Source organism: Pristiophorus japonicus, chromosome 19, assembly GCF_044704955.1.
Source record: "Pristiophorus japonicus isolate sPriJap1 chromosome 19, sPriJap1.hap1, whole genome shotgun sequence".
Taxonomy (NCBI): domain Eukaryota; kingdom Metazoa; phylum Chordata; class Chondrichthyes; family Pristiophoridae; genus Pristiophorus; species Pristiophorus japonicus.
In genome coordinates, this window is record NC_091995.1 from 91640977 (window position 1) to 91662148 (window position 21172).

A 21172-nucleotide genomic window follows, 5' to 3' on the forward strand; every position below is an offset into this window, starting at 1 on the left:
CATCGCCAGATCTAGCTCGACCACATCAAGCTCTATTGGGACTTGCTCTCTGCTGCCAAAACTGCTCACCACTCCAGGAATATCCTGGAAAGCAAAGATAACCCCGGCTACGTTTCTCCGCCAGGTTCCACGTGTACACCCAGCTCTCCCCTCCCACCCCACACTGTCTTGGTGTTTCCAGTCTGTGGAAATACCACAGCCATTGTCTTTGGCTCCCGCTACAAATTCCGCTCCCTCATCACAGAATGCAACTCCTCCGTGGCCACTGTCTCAGGTTGAACCAGGTTGTTCACAGTTTTGGCCATCCTATTTGACCCCGAGTTCAGCTTCCAACACCATATCCTCTCCATCACAAAGACTGCCTGCTTCCACCTTCGTAACGCCGTCCATCTCTGCCCGAGGTGATCTCATTCAATATGATCAGCCATTGAATAGTGGTGCAGGCTCGAAGGGCCGAATGGCCTACTCCTGCACCTATTTTCTATGTTTCTATGTCTCTGTTCATCTGCTTCCCAAATCCTCATATCCATGCATTTGTTAGCTCCATACAATGCTTCCCTAGTCACCTCCCATCTTCTACCCTCCGTATATCTGAGCTCATCCAAAACTCTGCTGCCCGTGTCTAAACCCGCACCAAGTCCCGTTCACCCATCACCAATGTTCTCTTAAAGCTGCGCGGCTGCACAGCGCGCTGCAGCTCCCATGCAGCCGACTCACCGGCTTTTAAATGGGACAAACCGTGCATGTCGGTATTTTGAATGGGCCGCGCAGCCCCTTAAAGGGGCCACGCACTCCCAAAACAATTTAAGTGAACATTGATCATCACACCTGTGCTCACTGTCAGTGTCAGCCGTGGCTCAGTGGGCAGCACTCTCGCCTCTTGAGTCAGAAGGTTGTGGGTTCCAGTCCCACTCCAGGGACTTGAGCACAAAATCTAGACTGACATTCCCAGTGCAGTGCTGAGGGAGCGCTGCACTGTCGGAGATGCCGTCTTTCAGATGAGACGTTAAACCGAGGCCCCGTCTGCTCTGTCAGGTGGATGTAAAAGATCCCGTGGGCGCTATTTCGAAGAAGAGCAGGGGAGTTCTCCCCGGTGTCCTGGGGCCAATATTTATCCCTCAATCAACACAACAAAAACAGATGATCTGGTCATCATCATGCTGCTATTTGTGGGAGCCTGCTGTGCGCAAGTTGGCTGCTGCGTTTCCCACATTACAGCAGTGACTACACCCCAAAAAGTACTTAATTGGCTGTAAAGCCCTTTGAGACATCCAGTGGTCGAGAAAGGCGCTATATAAATGCAAGTCTTTCTTTCTTTTACTGACCTACACCGACTCCCAGTCCATCAACGCCTCAAGATTTAAGCAGCAGAGCAGTGAGAATCCTCCCTAGCTTCCCAAAGAATGCCTCCCTCACACATAGCGGCCCATCATTCAGTTCAGTTTTTGAACAAAGTGGAATAACCATGATTCCAACCCAGCAGTTGCCCGGCTGTGGGACTGACAGCGGTCCCCGAACACAAGGAATGTTCTCACCTTTTGGCTCGATGGTGCGAGAGTGACCGGAGGAGCCAGCGGAATAGCTTCTGTGCCATTTACGTTATTGGCATCGTTATTGAGGGCGGGTTTCTTGTTCTTCTCTGCGTAGAATGAACGAAAAACTGATCAGCTACGACATTTCTAGAACAAGGAAACTATTATCCAAACGTGAGGTTCGCTCCACATACTGAAAGGTTGTGATTGCAGAAATCCAATTCTATTTAGCATTCTCAATCTCTGATCAGCGATCATTTCGTTGAGCAAGACAACAACGACGTTGTATTTATTTAGCGCCTTTATCATAGTAAAACATCCCAAGGCGCTTCACGGGAGTGTTATAAGACAAAACAAATAAATTTGACACACAAGAAGAAATTATGGCAGCTTGGTCAAAGAGGTCGGTTTTAAGGAGCGTCTTGAAGGAGGAAAGAGAGGTAGAGAGTCGGAGAGGTTTAGGGAGGGAGTTCCAGAGCTTGGGGCCCAGGCAACAGAAGGCACGGCCACCGATGGTGGAGCGATTATAGTCAGGGATGCTCAGGAGAGCAGAATTAGAGGAGCGCAGACATCTCGGGGGATTGTGGGACTGGAGGAGATTACAGAGATAGGGAGAGGGCGAGGGCCATGGAGATATTTGTAAACAAGGATGAGAATTTTGAATTCGAGACGCTGCTTGACTGGGAGCCAATGTAGGTGGGCGAGCACACGGGGTGGTGGGTGCGAGTTAGGACACGGGCAGCCAAGTTATGGACCACCTCCGGTTTACGTAGGGTAGAAATGTGGGAGGCCGGCCAGGAGTGCGTTGGAATAGTCAAGTCTAGAGATAACAAAAGGGATCGATGAGGGTTTCATGGATGAGGGTTTCACGACAGACAGACACAGAGACAAAGACAATCCCAGTTTACCGGTTTCACATTCCGAGTCCGACTCGGAGGCCTCTTCGGTCTCTGAACTCGAACTACTTGATTCCTCTTTCTTGCTTTCATCCAAAGGCAATGCCTCCAAGGTCTTGCGCTCCTTTGACAGATCCTGCACTGAAATCTTCTCCCTGCTGCTCATCCGGCACACCGAACTCCTAGTACGACAAGAGTGGAATTAAGAAAAAGATCGAAACTAAGAAAACGTTCTTGCTAGTAATCCATGAATCAGGAGCCCTATCCTTCAAAAAAAAATACACATTTGAACGGTTCACTTGCAAACACAATGCGATCGGTTCAGCGAACTAGCGTTACTAAAACTGCTCCAGATATTTACATGCCAGCAGTAATGTTTTGAGCAGAAAGCCACTGGTTCATCGAACGTCTCTTCCAAACCTCCCATCGGTTTCCTTACTGTGACCCTGGAACTAATGGTCCTGAATCCCCTTTGTCAATAGCAATTCACCCAGTTTTTTTTTTAAGTTTCCTGTTCCGCCACTCCTGCTAGTAGGGGGCTCAATTTTGGCCCACCCCTTTTTTTGGCACACTTACCGGAGATGCGCCGCTTTTCTCCGTTCAGAAGTGCACCGAAAAAATTCCTCCCCACTTTGGCCGCTGTCCAGCCTCTCCCCGGTCATCACGCAGCGTGGCCAGTCGAGTCGGTGGCGGAGCCATCGTCCTGCGCTGAAAACAGTGCCGGGACGTCTGCACATGCGCATTGGAGTCGGGTCACAATGTCCGCGCATGCGCAGTAGCGGCGAAATTTGACAATTGGCCATTTTTAAAAGGAATCGTAGCTGCTTGTGTTTTGCCGTTTGCTTGCTGCAGCCTGTTGCTGCCTGTCCGGTGAGTTTGCTTCCTGTAGCCAGTGCTCCGATGTCGGCAGTTCAATCGCTCGCTCCTCTATCCCTGGCCGAGTGGCGTTATCATCCCGCACCTATCCCAGGCCAAGTGGCCTCCCGCACCGTCTGGCCCGTTGCCTTCCTGGGCCGAGTTTTTAGATGAAGGTAGGACTTACTTCTACTTTTTATTTGTTATTGAATGCTTATTACTTTTTGTGCTTTGTAAGTCTTGGTGCTTTAGGTGCAGGTCCTCTCCGCTTCCCCTCCCTATCCCAGGCCGGATGGCCTCCGATGTACCTACCTGCGCCGATTTCTTAACTCCCCGCAAGGGTTTTCTGAAGTGGCCACATCCGCTGGCCTAAGTAGATTTGGAGTAACTATTAGCTGGCCAAAGCAGCCTAAATAGCCAAAAACTGGCGTAGGTGGCTGGAAAAGCCCCCTTTTCAGGAAAAACTAAACTAAACTAAACTAAAAATATCGGTAACTAACTCACTTACACTGGCACAAATTGAATGTGCAAAATGGGGATTTTTAAGATACACCAGAAAAATCAAGTTACTCCAAACAAAACGGAGCAATTCCTGGCTGAGCCCATCGAACCTGCCACTTATAGTGACCACGTTCCTATTATACGCAATGGCTGGTGATAATGCGGTAGCGCTATTACAGTAATCAATAAGAACGCTGTACCATTGAAGAAACAAAACTGGATGCAATGCCTTGTTTAAACTGCATCAGTGCTTAGTACGCACTGTAACCCTACACCACTTACAGTGGATTAGGAGGGCTTAAGTACACAAAAGGTAATTGAACATTAACAAGGTATTATTTACCTGTGTTTATTCTTGCATTCCAAGTGCGCCTAAACAAAATGTGAACCAGTGAGCAACCGCAGCATTTTCGGACCAAAATAAAGGGAGCACTTAAGACTCTATAAACTGCAACTTGACGTTAATGTAAAATGGTAAAGATTGAGAGATTGAGTAGATTAGACGAGAGGTTGAATAGACTAGGCCCATATTAAGAACATAAGAAATAGGAACAGGAGTAGGCCATACTGCCCCTCAAGCCTGCTCCGCCATTCAGTACAATCATGGCTGATCTGATCATGGACTCAGGTCCATCTCTCTGCCCGCTCCCCATAACCCTTTATCGTGGAAGAAACTGTCTATTTCTGTCTTAAATTTATTCAATGTCCCAGCCCCCACAGCTCTCTGAGGCAGTGAGTTCCACAGATCTACAACCCTCTGAGAGAAGAAATTTCTCCTGATCATTAAATGGGCGGCCCCTTATTCTAAGATCATGCCCCCTAGTTCTAGTCTCCCCCATCAGTGGAAACATCCTCTCTGCATCCTCCTTGTCGAGCCCCCTCATAATCTTATACGTTTCGATAAGATCACCTCTCATTCTTCTGAATTCCAATGAGTAGAGGCCCAACCTACTCAACCTTTCCTCATAAGACAACCCTCTCATCTCTGGAATCAACCTAGTGAACCTTCTCTGAGCTGCCTCCAAAGCAAGTATATCCTTTTGGAAATATGGAAACCAAAACTGCACGCAGTATTCCAGGTGTGGCCTCACCAATACCCTGTACAACTGTAGCAAGACTTCCCTGCTTTTATACTCCATCCCCTTTGCGATAAATGCCAAGATTCCATTGGCCTTCCTGATCACTTGCTGTACCTGCATTCTAACCTTTTGTGTTTCATGCACAAGTACCCCCAGGTCCCGCTGTACTGCAGCACTTTGCAATCTTTCTCCATTTAAATAATAACTTGCTCTTTGACTTTTTTCTGCCAAAGTGAATGACCTCACACTTTCCAACATTATACTCCATCTGCCAAATCTTTGCCCACTCACTTAGCCTGTCTATGTCTTTTTGCAGATTTTTTGTGTCCTCCTCACACATTGCTTTTCCTCCCATCTTTGTATCATCAGCAAACTTGGCTACGTTACGCTCGGTCCCTTCTTCCAAGTTGTTAATATAGATTGTAAATAGTTGGGGTCCCAGCACTGATCCCTGCGGCACCCCACCAGTTACTGATTGCCATAATCAACCATTTATCCCGACTCTCTGTTTTCTGTTTGTTAGCCAATCCTCTATCCATGCTATTCTCCAGAGTTTAGATGAATGAGAGGTGACCTCATTGAAACATACAAAATTCTCACAGGGCTTGACAGGGTAGATGCAGGGAGGATGTTTCCCTCTGGCTGGGGAGTCTAGCATTAGGGGTCAGTGTCTCAGAATAAGGGGTCGGCCATTTAGGACTGAGATGAGGAGAAATTTCTTCACTCAGAGGGTGGAGAATCTCTGGAATTCTCTGCCCCAGAGGGCTGTGGAGGCTTAGTCTTTGAGTATATTCAGGACAGAGATCTATAGATTTTTGGATATTAAGGGAATCAAGGGATATGGGAACAGTGCAGGAGTTGAGGTCGAAGATCAGCCATGATATGACTGAATGGCGGAGCTGGCTCGAGGGGCCGAATGGCCAACTCCTGCTCCTAATTTTTATGTTCTTATTGAACTGAGTTGTGACAAAAGGTCATCGACCTTGAACTTCAACTCTTTTTCTCTCTCTCTCTCTCCACAGATGCTGCCTGACCTGCTGAGTATTTCCAGCATTTTCTGTTTCTATTTCAGATTTGCAGCAACTGCAGTATTTTGCTTTTGTGTTGCGGTAAAGAGTATCACCTTTTGGCCAATATAAACAACTGCCCATTTTAAACATGGACGTTTTAAGTGGTTGGGACTGTAATCTGTTGCACAATTATAATCACCTTTTTAAATGATAAATGTTGCTTACATTTCAGAGGAATTCAGAAGGAACTTCTTTACCCAGAGAGTGGTGAGAATGTGGAACTCAGGGAGGGTTGAGGCGAATAGTATCGATGCATTTAAGGGGAGGCTGGACAAGCATATGAGGGAGAAGGGAATAGAGGGTTATGCTGATAGATTTAGATGAGGAAAGATGGGAGGAGGCTCGAGTGGAGCATAAACGGCGACGTGGACTGGTTGGGCCGAATTAACAGTTTCTGTACCGTATATCCCATGTAATATTTCCTATTTTCTGTTGATCACAACCTTCAACTTCAAATGTGACCCTTAATTCTCCAACCTTCCTAGATCACGGCTGATCTTCGACCTTTCCACTTTCCCACCCCATCTCCGTATCCCTCAATTCCCCTAAAGTTCATAAATCTATTTATCTCAGCCTTGAATATACTCAACGATTCAGCATCCCCAGCCCAATGGGGCAGAGAATTCCAAAGATGCACCACCCTCCGAGTGAAGAAATTCCTTCTCATCTCAGTCATAAATGGCCGACCCCTTATCCTGTGACCCCTGGTTCTAGACTCTCCAGCCAGGGAGAAACAGCCTCTCAGCATCTACCCTGTCAATCCCCCTCAGAATCTTGTGTGTTTCAATGAGGTCACCTTCTAAACTCTTCTAAACTCCCGAGAGTTTAGGCCCAATCTACTCAATCTCTCCTCATTGAACCCACTCATCCCAAGCATCCCCCTCTTCCCATTGATTCGGTTTATGCAGCTTTCTCCACTCTGGTGCTGGAGGTGCCAGCTTTTGGTTGGGAAGCTCTCCAGGCTCAGGCTACTAGTACCTCACCCAGCAGTCCTTCATGCATAAGCCTCGAGAGAAAATATTGCCTTGGAGGGCATGACAGTAAACCCCGATCCTGGAACTCACTCGCACAACAACAACTTGCATTTATATAGCACCTTTAATGTAGTGAAACATCCCAAGGCGCTTCACAGGAGTACTAAGAGATAAAAAAATTTGACAATGAGCCGCATAAGTAGAAATTAGCGCAGGTGACCAAAAGCTTGGTCAAAGAGGTATGTTTTAAGGAGCGTCTTGAAGGAGGTAAGAGAGGTAGAGAGGCGGAGAGGTTTAGGGAGGGAGTTCCAGAGCTTGGGGCCCAGGCAACAGAAGGCACGGCCACCAATGGTGGAGTGATTATAATCAGGGATGCTCAAGAGGGCAGAATTAGAGGAGCGCAGACATCTCGGGGGGTTGTGGGGCTGGAGGAGATTACAGAGGTAGAGACGGGCGAGGCCATGGAGGGATTTGAAAATAACGATGGGAATTTTGAAATCGAGGCGTTGCTTAACCAACCAATGTAGGTCAGCGAGCACAGGGGTGATGGGCGAGCAGGACGTGGTGCAAGTTAGGACACGGGCAGCCAAGTTATGGATCACCTCTAGTATACGTAGGGTAGAATGTGGGAGGCCAGCCAGGAGTGTGCTGGAACAGTCAAGTCCAGAGGTAATAAATGGTGGTGGGGAAAAATCAGTCGTTAGTGCTCAGGAGCAGAAACCAATGTTCCCTCTAAGCTGCGCGGCCGTGCAGTCACGGGAAAGGTCCCACGCAGACTGCTTACCGGCTTCTCCGTTGTAAATACCGTGCATGCGCAGAAATTTAAAGGGGCAGTGCTGTGCGGTGAGGACAGGCTGGTGGAGGACCTTTGTCTTACGGATGTTAAGCGTAAGGCCCATGCTTTCATACGTCTCGGTGAATACATCGACTATATCCTGGAGTTCAGCCTCAGAATGTGCGCAGACGCAGGCGTCGTCCGCGTACTGCAGCTCAACAGTGTCAGGAAGCACGGCGAATTTCAGAGATGCACGGTAGGACTCCCACTGCCACCCGCGACCCCTCCCCCACGATCAACTAACCCAGCACAGACTGGGAAACAATCCTTTGACCTTTATGCCGACTGCCATTACCATCTGAGTCACAAGAGGAACGAAGCAATGCAGCTGACCTGCGAGAACACCACCCACCTCCATTCATTGAGTTGGGTTGTATTCATCCAGCTAATCACAATGAACAAAATAACAAGGGCTGGAAAATGAGCATAATTCACAAGCGAGTCACCATTACACAAGAACAGACCTCCCCCATCAGCCTGTGGGTTTTTTGCGAACTTGAGACGATAAATTCCGATCTTCACAGGATGTTAAGGATTTTAAAAAACTGCCCCTTTCCCAGTGTTAATTTAAATCCTGAATTTCATTCACATTTTATTGATTTCTGGATTGTTTTAAAGTGGGTGGTCTGCTGGGACAGTGAGGGGAGGAAGGAAAAAAAATTCTAAAACCTGTGAATCGCGCACTTTAAAACAAAGATCTTGAAAAGAGAAGGCTGAGGCGTGACCTAATCTTCAAAACGATGAAAGGTTTTGATAGAGTGGATACAGAGAGAGTGTTTCCACTTGTGGGGAAGAGCACAACTAGAGGCCCTCAATATAAGATCGTCACCAAGAAATCCAATGGGGAATTCAGAAGAAACCTCTTTACCCAGAGAGTGGTGAGAATGTGGAACTCGCTGCCACAGGGAGTGATTGAGGCGAATAGTATCGAGGCATTGCAGGAGAGGCTGGACAAGGATATGAGGGAGAAGGGAATAGAGGGTTGTGCTGATAAGATTTAGATGAGGAAAGACGGGAGGAGGCTCGAGTGGAGCAGAAACGTCGGCATGGACTGGCTGGGCCGAATGGCCTGTTTCCGAGCTATGTAAAATAATGAGGGTTAGCAAAGTGAACACTGCTGCCCCGCGAGTTTGTAATTACACGGTTAGACAGTATTTAGTGGAGAGACTCCTTACTTCCTGGGTTTGGCTGGCTGCTGCTGTTGCTGTATGGAGGTTTCAATGATGGCTCGTTTCATCTTTTCTTCTTTTTCGGTCCTCAGCTGCGTTAAACAGAAGAATACAGACCAACACTCACTTGTATGATAAATGATCCAAGTTCTCAGCACTGCTATTTAATTGCAGCATTTGTAGTTTTGGTTGTGCTCGTCATAAGTCGAGCCCCGAGGAATGATAGGTTACCCACTTTCTGCACCTCGCCCTCATTCTGTGGCCGAATTTCAAGCCTCCTCCTCCTCGCTCACCCTCCTGAATTCACCAATTTCTAGCCGAGTATTCTTGTAGGGGCAATCTCTGCTACCTTCCCCTGTTCTATCTGAGACAACCAGTGATTGGGGGGGGGGGGGTGGGCATCATAGTTCACGCCTGATCTTGTCTGTGTCCCATGTCCAGTGCGTGCATTTCCAGCATAACTGGATAGCAATTAGGAGAGGGAACGCGAGATGTTCTCCTCCCCAACCCAGAATTGCTGAGGCCTGCCACCTGCAAACTCAGCCAAGTATGGGGATGGAAACTTGTCTGTTCACTGCCTTACTCAGTATCAGCTGTAGCTCAGTGTGTAGCACACTCGCCTCCGAGTCAGAGGTCGTGGGCTCAAGTCCCACTCCAAAGACCTGAGCACATAAATCTAGGCTGACACTCTCCAGTGCAGTGCTGAGACGTTAAACCGAGGCCCCTTCTGCCCTCTCAGGTGGACGTAAAAGATCCCACGGCACTATTTCGAAGAAGAGCAGGGGAGTTATCCCCGGTGTCCTGGGGCCAATATTTATCCCTCAATCAACATAACAAAAACAGATTATCTGGGTCATTATTACATTGCTGTTTGTTGGAGCTTGCTGTGCACAAATTGGCTGCCGTGTTTCCTACATTATAACCGTGACTACACTCCAAAAGTACTTCATTGGCTGTAAAGCGCTTTGAGACATCTAGTGGTCGTGAAAGGCACTATATAAATGCAAGTCTTTCTTTCTTAAACAGATGAGCCTAGCAAAGTATGTACTAATAGTTCTTAGAGAAATGTTGCTTGTTTTAAATAGTCACTCTCTAATAACTTTTGACATGGGGAGTCAGGACCAATTGTAATCTTCAGGTGAAGCAGGGTTAGAGACTGGAGTATAATTGAGTGCACAAGACAGAATTGAGTCCCCTTACATAATTCAAGTCATACAGTCTATTATAAATTCCAGTGTCTACATTTCGAATGGAAAATTTAAAAGTGTCACACTGTAGTTACATCCTGATGAGGGGTGGCAGTGCAGCGCATCCACTGGCAGGAGGGTGTAACTACATCGTGACAAGTTTACACAAGAAATATGGACACAGGAATTCATAATGGAAATAATAGGAAATGTAAGCAGGTGTAAGATTTTGAGTTTACCACTGGCTGATCTGCTGTGGTTTGGCACACATTAACAGAGAATATGGTCTCGCTTATCCATCTGTTTTTTATTCGTTCATGGGACGTGGGCGTCGCTGGCAAGGCCAGTATTTATTGTCCATCCCTAATTGCCCTCGAGAAGGTGGTTGCAATACCCGCCTGTTATTTCTCCCTACCTCTGCTTCTACTCCTTTCTCTCTCCTCTCCCCCCTCAACTTCTCTTTTTAATTCTTTTTCAGTCCGTTACTGCTTCTTTCTCCGTCTTGCTCTTCCACATGGGAGGTGGCGGATGTTATGGGATGGAAAGGAGCCACCAGCGGCAGGAGTTGTAGGGAGAATGTAGCCCTCAGCAACTCCCTCCCCATCCCCTTCTCCAATTATTCATTCTCTCCCCCGACCCCCACTGCATGCCCTTTATTCTTCCAAGTAACCCCTTTTTGAGAGAGGCTGCTGTTAAAAAAAAACTTGTGACAGAAAGGACAATCTAATGAACAAATTTAAAACCTTATTTTGGACATTAGAAATGTCAGTTACTGAGAAAAAAAAATGCAGATCACACAAAGCAGTGAGTGATTTGCAGGAACCTGATGACCAAATTGTGCAGAGGGTGACAAGTTTACATAGACAAAAGCCATTATAAATGTGGACAGAGGAATTATTAATAATGTGCAAAATATGGTAACAGGAAGTGTGCACCGATACAAGATATTTAATCAAATATAAATAGATCAGAGTAAAATGTATAAATGTAAACCGATCACTCACGTCATCCTGTTTCTTCTGGAGGTCCTCAAGTAGTCCCAAAATATCTTCATCGGCAACATCAAATGGTGTTTGGCCCTAACAAGAAAAAGATCCCTTTTGATGCTAATCGTAGTAACAAATTTGAGTTTTAGTGCCGCTGGTACAATCATCAGCCAGCCTGATAACTGAACATCTGTGCTGGTACCGATTCAGTTCTCACACACAGTTATCATGGAAATAAGAACATAAGAAATAGGAGCAGGAGTCGGCCATTTGGCCCCTTGAGCCTGCTCCGCCATTCAATAAGATCATGGCTGATCTGATCTTGGGCTCAGCTCCACTTCCCCGCCCTCTCCCTATAACCTTTCACTCCCTTATCGTTCAAAAATCTGTCCATCTCCACCTTAAATATATTCAATGACCCAGCCTCCACAGCTCTCTGGGGCAGAGAATTCCAGAGATTTACAATCCTCAGAGAAGAAATTCCTCCTCATCTCTGTCCTAAATGTGCAACCCCTTATTCTGAAACGATGTCCTCTTGTTCTAGATTCCCCCACGAGGGAAAACATCCTCTCTACATCCTACCTTGTCGAGCCCCCTCAGTATCTTATATGTTTCAATCAGATCGCCTCTCATTCTTCTAAACGCCAATGAGTACAGGCCCAACCTGCTCAACCTTTCCTCAGAAGTCTACCCCTTCATCTCAGGAATCAACCTCATGAACCTTGGTCAGATTAACTGGAAGCTTTGAATAAATTCTTCATTTCGCCCCTCCTGAAAGACACTTTCACTGGATGTTGCGTTCAATTACACGAACCCTTGTGTGTACATTAACCTTCAGACGAGGGGATGCGCCCAAACCTTTCATTTTCATGAGCCACTTAATTACATACCCGCAGTCCCACGGCCCACAGAAAAGTAAAAACCCGCTCAAATACCAATTAAGCTTTCAATTCAATGGGAGGAGAGGCCAATGTAAAGGTTATCTAACTTGTTGCTTTCCACTCTCTTTTTGTAGCAGAAAACAATGGGGTAGATTTTTATCTTCCGTGCCAGCCGTGGCTCAGTGGGCAGCACTCTCTTGCCTCCGAGTCAGAAGATTGTGGGTTCAAGTCCCGCTCCAAAGAATTGAGCACAAAAATCTAGGCTGATACTCCCAGTGCAGTACTGAGGGGGTGCCGCATTGTCGGAGGTGCCGTCTTTCGGATGAGACGTTAAACCGAGGTCCCGTCTGCTCTCTCAGGTGGACATAAAAGATCCCAAGGCACTATTTCGAAGAGGAGCAGGGGCATCCTCGGCCAATATTTATCTCTCATTCAACATCTAAAACAGATTAGTTGGTCATTATCACACTGCTGTTTGTGGGAGCTTGCTGTGCACAAATTGGCTGCTACGTTTCCTACTTTACAATAGTGAACACACTTCAAAAAGTACTTAATTGGCTGTAAAGTGCTTTGGGGCGTCCAGTGGACGTGAAAGACGCTGTATAAATCATCATAAGTGGTCGCTCGAACGAGGATGGCATGCTTCCACACCAATAGGAATGAGGACCCGATATTCCAGTCCTCAACTCCAGGGGTGGAAGATGCCTGTGCGTGGATTTTTTTTAACGTGTGGTGACCGTTGCACACCAGCCACCACACAGGCTCGACAGAGCTGGGCCTTTATCCAGTGGTAAGGGTAAACCAGGACAACTGGAGACCTGCTCTGCTGCACGGACCGAGTGTGCACACACATCGCAGTGTGGGCTGGGCCCGTGCTGCCCCTGGGCCCTTGGCTCTGCTGGGCCCCGCACCCCCGCCACGATCACTCGCCGCTCCTCCGCCACGATATAAATGCAAGTCTTTCTTTATCACCTGGATGTTAAATATCCACTGGGCAAAGCTCAGAAAGGTAAATCTGTTGGGGAGGATCATCTCACATCCGATTTTCCCACCATTTGTTTTAACAGAAAGAAAATCCAATGGGTTCTGCAAGAGGCATGTGAGCATTCTCATCAGATGGTCCCTCCTGCACACAGTCCAAGTGATGCCAACATCCAAGGGGTATGGACAATAATCTATTCCATTGTGTCTGGCACCCATTTTATCTGTCACACATCTGATGTCACGGCTGTAGATATGCAGATTTCTCTGACCACATTTGCACCTGTTTGGCTCAAATTTCCTATCCACAGACCAACAACAAAACCCAACTGAGTTGGAAAGGAACGTAATGAAATCAAACCCGGGGAAACATGGCAGAAATGCTTCCAATGAGGACTGAAGGATTTATGAAGGGCAATGGATCAAGCATTAGCAGTTTCCAAAATTTACCAAGGGTGGGGCTGGGAAACCAATTATTTCTTGAAAATACTTGTGGCCGCCACCTTGGTCTCCCCACTGAGCTGAGCCAGTTGGATCGCTGTCAAAGTTAATTGATCACCTCTTGCCGCAGGATGTGTGGGCCTTTCATAGAAACATTGAAAATAGGTGCAGGAGTAGGCCATTCGGCCCTTCAAGCCTGCACCACCATTCAACATGATCATGGCTGATCATGCAACTTCAATACCCCATTCCTGCTTTCGCTCCATCCCTCTTGATCCCTTTAGCTGTAAACGCTTTTGAATATATCTAACGAACTGGCCTCAACAACTTTCTGTGATAGAGAATTCCACAGGTTCACAATTCTCTGAGAGAAGAAGTTTCTCCTCATCTCGGTCCTAAATGGCTTACCCCTTATCCTTAGACTGTGACCCTGGTTCTGGACTTCCCCAACATTCTTCCTGCATCTAACCTGTCCAATCCCGTCAGAATTTTATATGTTTCTATGAAATCCCCTCTTATTCTTCTAAATTCCAGTGAATATAAGCCTAGTCGATCCAGTCTTTCTTCATATGTCAGTCCTGCCATCCCTGGAATCAGTCTGGTGAACCTTCGTTGCACTCCCTCAATAGCAAGAATGTCCTTCCTCAGATTAGGAAACCAAAATTGTACACAATATTCCAGGTGTGGCCTCATCAAGGCCCTGTACAACTGCAGTAAGACCTCCCTGCTCCTATACTCAAATCCTCTCGCAAGGAAGGCCAACATGCCATTTACCTTCTTCACCGCCTGCTGTACGTGCATGCCAACTTTCAATGACTGATGTACCATGACACCCAGGTCTCATTGTACCTCCCCTTTTCCTAATCTGTCACCATTCAGATAATATTCTGCCTTCCTCTTTTGCCACCAAAGTAAATAACCTCACATGTATCTACATTATACTGCATCTGCTATGCATTTGCCCACTCACCTAACCTGTCCAAGTCACCCTGCAGCCTCATAGCATCTTCCTCACAGCTCACACCACCACCCAGCTTAGTGTCATCTGCAAACCTGGAGATATTACATTCAATTCCTTCGTCCAAATCATTAATGTATATTGTAAATAGCTGGGGTCCCAGCACTGAACCTTGCGGTACCCCACTAGTCACTGCCTGCCATTCTGAAAAGGACCCGTTTATCCTGACTCTCTGCTTCCTGTTTGCCAACCAGTTCTCTATCCACATCAATACATTACCCCCAATACGATGTGCTTTAATTTTGCATACCAATCTCTTGTGTGGGACTCTTCAGCAAGAGTCACACCAGTTCCAAACTTTATGTTCAAGCCTGCTGAGAGCATTTAAGCAGAATTTCCATGGTAGCCGGGAACCCCCATTTTGACGTGGAGGGGGTGGGGGGGGGGTTTCCGCGCCCATGCCCCAAGCTCCCCACCCACCTTCAACAAAAATAAGAGGCAGAACCTAGGGGGAAGCTGCTTCTGCCCCATTTTCCAGTCACCCCCCCACCCACCACGGGCTGATTCGTCCCAGTTCTGCCCCACAGGCAGATTTACATGTCATCCTTGCCCAGCTGGGGGTGGGGGAGGAGGGGTCATGCAGATCATCTCTGAAGCAGAAGACCAAAGATAGCAGTTTGTCCCAGTTGCATCACTAAAGAGAGCCAAGTTAAACTCGGACGGTTTCCTGGTGAGCTGACAGAAGCAGTCCGAGGCCACGCATGAACTCAGGTTCAGCAGTAAGACGGTTACTACAGGCAACTCTCGATTATCCGGGTCCCTCGGGGTTTGGGCTATGCCGGGTAAACGATTTCTCCGTCAGAGCGAGTTGACATTACAGTTAATGCTTACAGTACTGCAAGTGTGTTCTAACCAATAGCTGTAGCGAATTTTCTAATCCTTGAATTCTAGTTCTCTAGATCTAAAGACCATTCGGCTTGTTGATTACTTCTTGCAACGGTTTGTGGCATTTTAATGAATTATGAAAGGCAGTAGAACTGCATGGGAGCAGCAGCGGGAGCTGAGGCAAGGCAGAGCGCTTAAAAGCAAGGCTCATCAGGCAACATTCGAAAGGAACATCAGAGTTTCAAAGTGACGTCACACACACGGAATTTTAAATGCCATTACAACGGTTTCCCGTTGCATCCATGTGCGGATAATCGAGAGTTGCCTGTATTAATCCACGTCTCCTCCAGCTGGACCGCAAGTCGATGAGACTGTGGGCTGTGCCCCTCAACAAATGGAGCCTCGACAAGAGATTTCCTCTAAAGAAAACAAGTAACAACTCCAAACGACCCACGAAGAAGATAAAATTAATCTGCGAGAATTTGGCTCCCGTAAAGATATTGAAGGGGACACATTTTTTTAAGAAATACTCTAGTGCTACATAAAGTCCCGGAGACAATGGCTACTGCCATTTATAATCACGAATGGTGACAGGAAGTTAGCTAAATTGAACTCAATCACGTAGCGACCGTATCACGTAGAGATACTTCGTAGGAATTTGCATGAAAATATTTTATTAATTTTGGTCAGATTTCTTTGCTGAAATTACAGTTGAAAGAAACTGGGGGAAAAAAATCCCAATTTTTATAAAATATATAAACTTACCGAATTATTTAGTGCTTCCATGTCACAGAAATGCTCCACAAGAAGCCTGCAGGAATCCTCCATTCCCCAATGTGCAGCGGCATGCAATGGGGTCCAGCCATCCTTGTCTTGTGAAATGACACTGAACCCTGCCTGAAGGAGTAGCCTGCAATTAAATGACACCGGTCAATATGGAGGGTGGCTCCACGGTTAAGACAAGTCACCACAGGTGGGAAGCGCCTGCTCACAGAGAACCTCTTCCAAACGCATGACTCAATAATCAGAGCCGGCAAAAACCTGATGGGAGATACTCTTGTACGAGCTCTTCAAACATAGAATCATACAGCCCACAAGGAGGCCATGCGGCCCATCGTGCGTGATGCAGGGAGGTCTTACTGCAGTTGTACAGGGCCTTGGTGAGGCCTCACCTGGAATATTGTGTTCAGTTTTGGTCTCCTAATCTGAGGAAGGACATTCGCTGCACTCCCTCAATAGCAAGAAGGTTCACCAGACTGATTCCCGGGATGGCAGGACTGACATATGAGGAGAGACTGGATTAACTGGGCCTTTATACATTGGAGTTTAGAAGGATGAGAGGGGATCTCATAGAAACATATAAGATTCTGACGGGACTGGACAGGTTAGATGCAGGAAGAACGTTCCCGATGTTGGGGAAGTCCAGAACCAGGGGACACAGTCTTCGGATAAGGGGTAGGCCATTTAGGACTGAGATGAGGAGAAACTTCTTCACTCAGAGTTGTTAACCTGTGGAATTCCCTGCCGCAGTGAGTTGTTGATGCCAGTTCATTGGATATATTCAAGAGGGAGTTAGATATGGCCTGAAAAAGCTAGCAATAAGTCCCACTCCACTGCTCTTTCAATTACAGATTCTCCCGATTTACTCGATCAAAACCCTTCATATTATTAACCTACTCTGCAATAAAAGAGAGCAAACCGTTCTCCTTTACATGAGAAATAGGTGCAGGAGTAGACCATTCGGCCCCTCGAGCCTGCTCCGCTATTCAATAAGATCATAGCTGATCATTCCCTCAGTACCCCTTTCCTGCTTTCTCTCCATACCCCTTGATCCCTTTAGCCGCAAGAACGTCCTTCCTCAGATTAGGAGACCAGAATTGAACACAATATTCCAGGTGAGGCATCACCAAGGCCCTGTACAACTGCAGTAAGACCTCCCTGCTCCTATACCCAAATCCCCTAGCTATGAAGGCCAACATACCATTTGCCTTCTTCACTGCCTGCTGTACCTGTATGCCAACTTTCAATGACTGATGAACCATGACACCCAGGTCTCGTTGCACCTTCCCTTTTCCTAATCTGCCGCCATTCAGATAATATTCTGTCTTCATGTTTTTGCCCCCAAAGTGGATAACTTCACATTTATCCACATTATACTGCATCTGCCATGCATTTTCCCACTCACCTAATCTGTCCAAGTCACCCTGCAGCCTCTTAGCGTCCACCTCACAGCGCCACCCAGTTTAGTGTCATCTGCAAACTTGGAGATATTACACTCAATTCCTTTATCTAAATCATTGCTGTATATTGTAAAGAGCTGGGATCCCAGCACTGAGCCCTGCGGCACTCCACGAGTCACTGCCTGCCATTCTGAAAAGGACACGTTTATCCCGACTCTCTGCTTCCTGTCTGCCAACCAGTTCTCTATCCACGTCAGTATATTACCCCCAATACCATGTGCTTTGATTTTGCACACCAATCTCTTGTGTGGGACCTTGTCAAAAGCCTTTTGAAAGTCCAAATACACCACATCCACTGGTTCTCCCTTGTCCACTCTACTAGTTACATCCTCAAAAAATTCCAGAAGATTTGACAAGCATGATTTCCCTTTCATAAATGGGTGACTTTAATATGCATATAGATTGGGCTAACCAAACTGGAAGCAATACGGTGGAGGAGGATTTCCTGAAGTGCATAAGGGATTGTTTTCCAGACCAATATGTCGAGGAACCAACTAGGGGGGAGGCCATCTTTGACTGGGTGTTGTGTAATGAGAGAGGATTAATTAACAATCTCGTTGTGCGAGGCCCCTTGGGGAAGAGTGACCATAATATGGTGGTATTCTACATTAGGATGGAGAATGAAACAGTTAATTCAGAGACCATGGTCCAGAACTTAAAGAAGGGCAACTTTGAAGGTATGAGGCGTGAATTGGCTAGGATAGATTGGCGAATGATACTTAAGGGGTTGACAGTGGATGGGCAATGGCAGACATTTAGAGACCGCATGGATGAACTACAACAATTGTACATCCCTGTCTGGCGTAAAAATAAAAAAGGGAAGGTGGCTCAACCGTGGCTATTAAGGGAAATCAGGGATAGTATTAAAGCCAAGGAAGCGGCATACAAATTGGCCAGAAATAGCAGCAAACCCGGGAACTGCGAGAAATTTAGAACTCAGCAGAGGAGGACAAAGGTTTTGATTAGGGCAGGGAAAATAGAGTACGAGAGGAAGCTTGCAGGGAGCATTAAGATGGACTGCAAAAGCATCTATAGATATGTAAAGAGAAAAAGGTTAGTAAAGACAAATGTAGGTCCCCTGCAGTCAGAATCAGGGGAAGTCATAACGGGGAACAAAGAAATGGCAGACCAATTGAACAAGTATTTTGGTTCGGTATTCACTAAGGAGGACACAAACAACCTTCCGGATATAAAAGGGGTCAGAGGGTCTAGTAAGAAGGAGGAACTGAGGGAAATCCTTATTAGTCGGGAAATTGTGTTGGGGAAATTGATGGGATTGAAGGCCGATAAATCCCCAGGGCCTGATGGACTGCATCCCAGAGTACTTAAGGAGGTGGCCTTGGAAATAGCGGATGCATTGACAGTCATTTTCCAACATTCCATAGACTCTGGATCAGTTCCTATGGAGTGGAGGGTAGCCAATGTAACCCCACTTTTTTAAAAAGGTGAGAAAATAGGGAATTATAGACCGGTCAGCCTGACATCGGTAGTGGGTAAAATGATGGAATCAATTATTAAGGATGTCATAGCAGCGCATTTAGAAAGAGGTGACATGATAGGTCCAAGTCAGCATGGATTTGTGAAAGGGAAATCATGCTTGACAAATCTTCTGGAATTTTTTGAGGATGTTTCCAGTAGAGTGGACAAGGGAGAACCAGTTGATGTGGTGTATTTGGACTTTCAGAAGGCTTTCGACAAGGTCCCACACAAGAGATTAAGGTGCAAAGTTAAAGCACATAGGATTGGGGGTAGTGTGCTGACGTGGATTGAGAACTGGTTGGCAGACAGGAAGCAAAGAATAGGAGTAAATGGGTACTTTTCAGAATGGCAGGCTAGTGGAGTACCACAAGGTTCTGTGCTGGGGCCCCAGCTGTTTACGTTGTACATTAATGATTTAGACGAGGAGATTAAATGTAGTATCTCCAAATTTGCGGATGACACTAAGTTGGGTGGCAGTGTGAGCTGCGAGGAGGATGCTATGAGGCTGCAGAGTGACTTGGATAAGTTAGGTGAGTGGGCAAATGCATGGCAGATGAAGTGTAATGTGGATAAATGTGAGGTTATCCACTTTGGTGGTAAAAACAGAGAGACAGACTATTATCTGAATGGTGACAGATTAGGAAAAGGGGAGGTGCAACGAGACCTGGGTATCATGGTACATCAGTCATTGAAGGTTGGCATGCAGGTACAGCAGGCAGATAAGAAAGCAAATGTCATGTTGGCCTTCATAGCGAGGGAATTTGAGTACAGAGACAGGGAGGTGTTACTACAGTTGTACAGGGCCTTGGTGAGGCCACACCTGGAGTATTGTGTACAGTTTTGGTCTCCTAACTTGAGGAAGGACATTCTTGCTATTGAGAGAGTGCAGCGAAGGTTCACTAGACTGATTCCCAGGATGGTGGGACTGACATATCAAGAAAGACTGGATCAACTGGGCTTTTATTCACTGGAGTTCAGAAGAATGAGAGAGGATCTCATAGAAACGTTTAAAATTCTGACGGGTTTAGACAGGTTGGATGCAGGAAGAATGTTCCCAATGTTGGGGAAGTCCAGAACCAGGGGTCACAGTCTAAGGATAAGGGGCAAGCCATTTAGGACCGAGATGAGGAGAAACTTCTTCACTCAGAGAGTGCTGAACCTGTGGAATTCTCTACCACAGAAAGTTGTTGAGGCCAATTCACTAAATATATTCAAAAAGGAGTTAGATGTAGTCCTTACTACTAGGGGAATCAGGGGGTATGGCGAGAAAGCAGGAATGGGGTACTGAGGTTGTATGTTCAGCCATGAACTCATTGAATGGCGGTGCAGGCTCGAAGGGCCGAATGGCCTACTCCTGCACCTATTTTTTATGTTTCTATGGGCCCAAGTTTCCACACGCGCCTAGAACGGCGCAGTCCCGACCTGGACGCCCGTTTTTCACGCAACAAAGTGCGCCTAAAAAAATCCTCGATATTCTCCACCTCCCTGCAGGTCCTCTGGCCCTCGGCGCAGCGCAGCACGAGCTGTGGGGGGGGCGGAGCCAGGTCCCTGCGCTGAAAACAGTGCCGGGACCTCTGCACATGCGCGCTACAGTGGGCACGCAAGTGCAGTGGCTCCAGGCGCCGAACTGTGTGGGAGGGGCCCGAAGCACGCAGCCACTAGCCCTGGCCGAATGGCCTCACTGGGGCTGCATGAATAAGGGCTCCTCCCACGGCCAGCTCCTGCTCCCCCCCCCCCCCCCAAACCAGACCCGACACCCGCTCCCTCCCCCCTGCCTCTGGACCAGACCCGACACCCGCTCCCCGCCCCCCCTCCGGACCAGACCCGACACCCGCTCCCCGCCCCCCCCCCCCCCCCCCCGCCTCTGGACCAGACCAGACCAGACACCCGCTCCCCCCCTCCCCCCCCGACTGAACCCGACCCGACCCGCGCTCCTGTTCCCGCTCCCCGCCTGGACCCGACTCGACCTCCTATTCCCGCTCCCCCCGACTGGACCCGACCCGACCTCCAGTTCCCGCTCCCCGCCTGGACCCGACCCGCGCTCCTGTTCCCGCTCCCCCGACTGGACCCGACCCGACCCGACCCGCGCTCCCGCCCCCCAACCCGACCCGCCCCCACTGGACTCGACCCGACTCCCGTTTCCGGACTGGATCCGACCTGACCTCCACCTCCCTCCCCCCCCTCCTCCCCTCCCTCTCCCCCCCCCCTCGTCTCTCTCCCTCC

General features: G+C 47.6%; 1 protein-coding gene across 2 annotated transcripts in view; it reads right to left on the reverse strand.

The window, feature by feature from the left end:
* LOC139230040 (protein phosphatase 1 regulatory subunit 12C-like) overlaps positions 1 to 21172 on the reverse strand; it is an 83101-nt gene that overhangs the window by 34938 nt on the left and 26991 nt on the right. For both annotated transcript variants that reach the window (XM_070861798.1, XM_070861797.1), the window contains exons 5-9: positions 15996 to 16140; positions 11103 to 11177; positions 8918 to 9003; positions 2441 to 2610; positions 1536 to 1639 (exon numbers count right to left, since the gene is read on the reverse strand). In XM_070861798.1, the coding sequence (XP_070717899.1) occupies positions 1536 to 1639; positions 2441 to 2610; positions 8918 to 9003; positions 11103 to 11177; positions 15996 to 16140 (580 nt within the window). The remainder of the gene's footprint in view (positions 1 to 1535; positions 1640 to 2440; positions 2611 to 8917; positions 9004 to 11102; positions 11178 to 15995; positions 16141 to 21172) is intronic.